We start from the raw sequence: 6,716 nt of genomic DNA, 5'->3' as shown, positions 1-6,716 counted from the left end.
ACCACCAGGGAAGTCCCAATAATTAATATTTTGTAATAGAATATATCATAGAAAAGTGACTGGATGGAACTAGAGAAATATCACTTTTTTCTCGCAGGTGGATGGACTCTGAATATAAACTTTTTCAAAAAAGACTTCTCGGATATCAAAATTTTCTACAGTGAATATACACTACATTGAACTTGTATTGAAGTTACAGTATGTAAAGCAAACTTCGTTAAAAAAATTACAACCTATACAAAAAGAGCTTTACTATCAGTCTTAGAAAGAATTTAAAATAAAGGAATACACGTATCATAATAATAAAATCAGTCATCACTGATTGGCTGCTGAGGACAGGCACAGAGCAGTTGCCCGGGAGGCGGGGCTGCGCGCGCCATTTCCGGGGCGGGGCCTCGGCCGCGCGCGAGCTGGTGGTCTCCATGGCAACCAGCGGGGCCCGCGCGAGGCGAGCCTGGAGCCGCCACAGCCGCCGCTCAGGCCCCGCCCGCACCCCGGCCGCTCAGCCACCCGCCCTCCGCCGTGACCCCGGCCCCGGTCACAGCTCGGCTTGTGCTCCCGCCAGAGGCTGCCCGCGCCTGCCTCCTGCCGCCGCCGCCCCGGCCTGACCTGACCGGGAAGCAGTTCCGGCGGGCCGCCGCCGCCGCCGTGACTCATCTGCCTGCCCGCATTCCCCGATCGGGCCATCTTGGTCGCGGCCGGCGCGGCAGACGGAGCCGCGGAGGAAGCCGCGGAGACCCAGGTACGCGCCCGCCGCCCGCCCCAGGCCCTGGCGCCGCCGCGGGTGCATCGGCCCTTTGTTCTGCCCCAGGTGGGCGCCGGGCCCAGCGTAGGGAGGGGGCCTCGGCGGGGGCGCCCGCCTCGCCGCCCGCTCTTTGCTCCTCCCACGCCGCGTCCCTTACTTCTAACCCCCGTTTCCGCAGTCGAAACCTTTTTTAAACCATGTTTTCATCCTTCAGGGCCCAGAACAAGTCCACCCTCCTGTGCAGCCCGCCATGGCCTTGTGAGGGCGGCGATCAAAGGAGCCGCATCCGGAGCTGGGGATCCCCAAGTGTCTGCACCCCCTGCCTGGTCTGGCTGTGCTCATCTCTCGGTCCGTCTGCCCTGCCTTCTTGTTTGGGCTTCTCAGCCACGCTGGGTCTTGAACCCTACCCTTTCCTTGATTTCTCTCTGGGTCTACCCAAGTTTAGCATCACAGGTGCTCAGGTTCTGGGATACCCAAACCCCCTTCTCCCGCTTCATCAGTCTCAGCCTTTGGCCGACCTTTGGCCAACATGGTTCAACCCCAGACCGCAAAAGCTGAAACCCCAGCCTCTGCAGCTTCTACCAATGCCCAAATGGATGACGTCATCGACACCCTGACCTCCCTGCGCCTCACTAACTCCGCGCTGAGGCGGGAGGCCTCGACCCTGCGGGCAGAGAAGGCCAACCTCACCAACATGCTGGAGAGCGTGATGGCGGAGCTGACCTTGTTACGCACCCGGGCTCGGATTCCCGGGGCGCTGCAGATCACCCCACCCATCTCGGCCATTACCTCCAATGGGACCCGGCCGATGACAACGCCTCCAACCTCTCTGCCCGAGCCCTTTTCCGGAGACCCTGGCCAGCTGGCGGGGTTCTTGATGCAGATGGACAGATTTATGATCTTCCAGGCCTCGCGCTTCCCCGGAGAGGCCGAGCGAGTGGCGTTCCTCGTGTCCCGGCTGACCGGGGAGGCGGAGAAGTGGGCGATCCCCCACATGCAACCCGACAGCCCCTTGCGAAACAACTATCAGGGATTCCTGGCCGAGTTGCGGAGAACCTACAAGTCTCCGCTGCGGCACGCCCGGCGCGCCCAGATCAGAAAGACTTCAGCCTCGAATCGAGCCGTGCGGGAACGGCAGTCACTCTGCCGCCAGCTGGCCGCCACGGGCACGGTGCCCTGCCCTGTGCACCCAGCCTCCAACGGGACCAGTCCAGCCCCGGCCCTGCCCACCAGAGCTCGGAACCTTTAGGAATCGGCCACCACCCTGGTGCGTCTGCCGCTACCCAGGTAGCATACGCCCTTTGCTGCGTAGAAGAAATGTCCGTACCACAGCATCGCCCTTGTTTGAAGACGTCCCTTCCTGCCTCTCTTGTTCCATAAGGACATCTGTCATTGCTCCTGGGCGCCCTGTGACCCACCTTGCTTCCTGGCATTACGTGCTAGCTTGGGACCTCCACTGCATGTCTCCCTTCTCTCGCTTGCAATTCCAGCTCTTCTAGTGACCACAGCTCTGCTGCTGGGTCACGCTGACCCCGCAACACACTTTGGACCATTTGGGCTGACCTTTCCCAGCCTGACCAGGTTCACAGACGCTCCTCTTCCACGCTCTGCAGGCCCCACGGCAGCTCCGCACCTGGTTGCCCTGTTCTCAGTAGTGAGCTTGCTGATGACAGAAAGAAGCCCTTTTGGCCAGGCGGGTGGTTTGATGGGGGTACCTGGATAGGAGAGCCTGGCATCCTGCCCATAGGTGATTGCCAGCCCTGCCAGGGCCCAGTGTAGCAGGCAGGGGCCTCGTCTCTGCTGTCAGCGGCCAAGGATCGCAGCTGGGAGTGTGGTTCCAGCGTTTCCGGGGGGCCAGCTTCACTCTGCACATGAGTATGCCATCATTGTGCCCCATTACTGCCACTGGGAAAGACTGATAATGCGGCCTTAGCGGGGAGCCCCCGGAGGCTGCACCCCCATCAATGCCTGGCTGTAGCTGCCAGTGTTCTGATAGCGCCAGATTGGGGGGAATCCGGAACTCGCCTGCTAGGAAGGTCGTTGTGACTTGGGATCACTCGGCATTTCCATCAAGCCTCCACAGGCAGCACATACATGTCCATCCCTGCCCGAGACCCCCAACAGGCTGAGGGTGGGATCTAGAGGCTCACTTTGCTGCCCTGGACCCCCTGTGGGAATCAGCAGTCCCCCCTCCTCTTTGCCCCCTGGCACTTGGTGGTGTGCTTGTCTAGCTTGAGACCTGTTCCCTTCTCCTTGCAGGGGACATGTGGCCTTCACCTCAGCCCCTTCAGTCACACACACGGTCTCTAGGTCTCCAAAGCCTCTGTGTAGCGTGTCCTCCCCAGGCCTGGGCTGTCCATCAGATGTCCAGCCTTTGTCCCAGAAAGCATGGACTCAGGGCTGGAGACCCAATTCCTCTGGGACGCATCACTGAACCCTTAAAGAGAGAGGGTGTCTGCCTCTGCAGCCCTGGCCAAGGCCTTGCTGGCATTTGCAAAGGAAAAGAGCTGCGGACTGCCTCGGTCCTAATGCGGTGACGGTGCAGAGCTGGTGCCCGTGTTCTGATTCTGAGGGACAAACCTGTGCCTCTTCGTGGTGGGTGGCCTTGTGCTTCCTCACGAGGGACGCCCAGAATCACTTTCTAAATGAGTCTTGGCCAAGCCCTTTGGACTGTGGTGCTCCCGCCATATTTCAATGCCAAATGGACCGCATTTCCATGACCACCCGGGCGGTGGGAGATGGGCTGTCTTACCCTGGGTTCATCTGCCCCTGTTCTGCTGGTCCTGGCCTGACTGCAGGAGGACAGCCTCTGTGCACCCCTGCAGGCCTACGTCTTGGGACCCCCAGAGGTTGGCTCCTAGGGCCCATCCCCTCTTCCTAAGAGTTTCGATGATGCAGGGGAAAGTGCGTTCCTGAAGCAACCACCGCCTACAAGGTCAAGGGTGATGAGTGGTTGCTGGGGTTCGTGGACCACTGCTGCCCACTCATCATAAACTCTGTTAGCCCAGTTGCCCTGCTGAACCACTGCCTGAACACAGGCTTCAGGCCCCCCTGGATTCCAGCCAAGGCTGTTCAGGCGGGACCATGGTGCTCATTAAGCGGGAAGCGGGGGAGGGCACACGGTGGGCCACTCTTCTGGGGGGCGGGCCCTCCGGTGGGGGGGTGTGCAGATCACTTGCACTTCCTGCTCTATTCTCTTCTGCCTGCCTGCCAGGTGGAGGTGCCCACAGCTGAAGGGGTACAATGACACCCGAGGAAAAGGAGGCCTGCAGGGGTAACTGACACCTTGAAGATTTCCACGTGGCCCAGCCCAGCCAGGGTAGGAGACCCAGCACGGGAACAGGGCAGGAACTGCTCGCCAACCCCTGGCTGTGCCCAGGTGGCGTTAGAAGTCCTACTGTGTCTGCATTCGTGCTGCATTTCAGCTGCTGCACATAAGCAGGCCAGAGCCGCCAGGCAAGGCTGGCCATGCTGCCTGCCTGCTCCCGTGACCGGCCCTCTGCCTATGGGTCGTCGTGCCCAGCCTGGGCTGCTGCTGCAGCTTCGTCGGGGTTGGTGATTTGGCTGGGTTTTGCCTGTCGGTGCTCACGGTTACGGGCTGGGGACTGGTGCTGTTGGACGTCTGCGACCTTGATCGCTTCCTCAAACTTGGAAACCGGAGTAGATGCGAGGCTTGGGGTTGGACTTGGAAGAAGCCCCACATTGGGAGCCCCTGGTGGCTCTAGTGGAAGACACCCTAGTCCCCAGCTAGAGGGGATGAGACCCAAGCTCCACGCAGTCCAGAGCGAGAGCAAGTGCCTGGGAGGATCAAGCTGGAGGAGGCAGCGGGGGAGGGGAGCTGCTTTGTACATATTTGGGGTTTATAATTTCTCTAAATTTAAGAGAACAGGTGTTGATTTATTAAAGGGACAGGCAGTTAGTAGTGTTAAACAGTGCATGTGAGGGAAAGTTTTATGTTTTTCATGGTGTTGACATTATTTGGACTATATTGTGTCTGTCTTCTGGTCTCCGTGGTACCCCATCTGGTAAGGAAGCTTCATTGCGTAACGGCATCGTTCGAGATCAGATTTAGAAGAAGGGGTGACCTCTGGCCTACTGTATAGTGTGACCTTGGGATTGACTTAATGTCCTGAAGTATTTCAGTGACTTCTAGGAAAAAGCCAAGACCCATCTCACTGGTCCCAGGTGAGTATATAATGAGGAAGTCATGACACGGAGCCCAAAAGTACCCCATGAAGATGCAGGTAAGACTTTCCTGATGCACGAGCTGCTGTTGTCAGGAGGGACAGAACTACCTGCTGGACCATGATCCTGGCGGTTCGGCCTTTAGGAGGAGGAACAAATGTGGGGAGAGCTGGGCAGGTACTTAGGTTACCTTAAGGGAGCAGCCCCGTGACTGTGAACGAGCACACACCCCGGGCCCAGCTACCAGGGGTGGAGTTTGGGCGGGAAGAGGGGAGAGTTCTTAGCAGCCGTCCCTACCATCTTGCAACCAGAGCTGTAAGCCTGAGATCCCCTCTGCTCGGAAAGCCTTAGGTCAGGGGCTTAGAGATGAAGACACGGATGGGGCTCTGGAGAAGGCAACACAGCACCGATAGTTGGGCCGGCAGCAAAAGCTTGCCTGTGCGGGGAGAGGGCTGGGGTTTAGGATAATTCCACCACCCACCACGTGTGGACAGAGCTGATGACTGGGGTGGTCTCGGGGTCCCAACGTCGGGTGTGGCCATTGGCAGAGCACGGACGCAGTAAAGTGGGTGGGGTACCACCGGCTCCTCACTGCAACATCAGTAACTCCTTTGCATAATCAAGTAACAATGTCCTGGTTGTTTTCATTATCAAAGCCAACCTACACATCATAGAAATTTTGGAAAATAAAGTAGTAGAAAGAAGTACAATTTTAACATTTGGGTGTTTCTCCTAGTCTCTCCCCACCGCCCGCCCCCCATGGTTTCTCTGCTTTTTGTTTTAACATAGCTGTGATACTACCTACTGTAATGATACAATATCGTGTATTTTCATTTGCATCACGGGCGTTTCCCCGTGTTATTTCTAATTTTATGTTGAAAGACCGTGTACCCCTCCGTCAAGCAGTGCCAATGGTTGATCACCAATGCTCTTACTAATTTTTCACCATTAGAAATTGATGCATATCTTTGTGCATAAAGTTTTCCCCAATGTCAAGTTATTTCCTTAGGGTAGATTCTCAGAGGTGGGATTTATTGAATTTAAGAATATGAAAACTTGTGAGGCCATGATTACATACTGACAAATGGTCTCCAGAAATGTTTGTATCCATTTACACTGCCACCAGCAAAGATAAATGTGCTCATTTTACCATCTTGCCAGTACTGAGTATTCTCATCTGGCCAAATACTTGCTAATCTGATCATGAAAAAAGTAACATTGTATTTTAGTTTGCAGTTTTTCGATTTCTAGCAAAGTAGAACATCTTTTCGTGTCAAGCAGTTGTATTTCTTTTGTGGATTGTCGGTGTGCTCTGCTCTTATCTACTGGGGGTCTGATAAATTTGTATGAGCTCGTTGTATATTAAAGATATTAACCTGCTGTGTGTCATACTCGTTGCACATGTTTCCACCTTTTTACTTTTTTGTGTGTTTTACTGAAATTTTAACTTGATACGTACTTGATCCATTCCCTCACTTGGCCCTGTGCCCACCAGGCTCTTAACACAAGGCAGGCACATATATTTGTCCCCTGTGTTCACGGCTGTGCCACTGCACTGGTAGTAATGGCTGACGCATAGTAGGTACTCCACAAACGTTTGTGAGCCTGGCGTGGATGGATGCGCTGGGCGTGTGTGGCACGTCACACAGACCACCCCCGGCCCCGAAGCGCTGGTGGACCAAGAACAGTTCACAGACCTTTTGGTCCCAGAATCCCTTTGCACCATTAAAAATCCTTTAGGACCCCAAAGAGCTTCTGCTAATGTAGATTTTGCTTATCAATATTT

General features: G+C 55.7%; 1 protein-coding gene across 1 annotated transcript; it reads left to right on the top strand.

Moving 5' to 3' along the window:
• The first annotated feature begins 381 nt into the window (after window positions 1-381).
• On the top strand, window positions 382-6,310 carry RTL6 (retrotransposon Gag like 6). Its single transcript, XM_082350015.1, has 2 exons — window positions 382-742; window positions 960-6,310. The coding sequence occupies exon 2, from the start codon at window positions 1,275-1,277 to the stop codon at window positions 1,992-1,994; it is 720 nt and encodes a 239-aa protein (XP_082206141.1). The 5' UTR covers window positions 382-742; window positions 960-1,274; the 3' UTR covers window positions 1,995-6,310.
• The last annotated feature ends 406 nt before the right edge of the window (window positions 6,311-6,716 follow it).

This window comes from Balaenoptera borealis (assembly GCF_965194805.1).
Source record: "Balaenoptera borealis genome assembly, chromosome: 13".
NCBI lineage: Eukaryota > Metazoa > Chordata > Mammalia > Artiodactyla > Balaenopteridae > Balaenoptera > Balaenoptera borealis.
This window is presented reverse-complemented; position numbering and strand designations above follow the sequence as displayed.

Coding starts and splice junctions, on each gene's coding strand:
- RTL6 (XM_082350015.1), top strand. CDS start 1,275: ATGGTTCAACCCCAGACCGCAAAAGCTGAAACCCCAGCCTCTGCAGCT.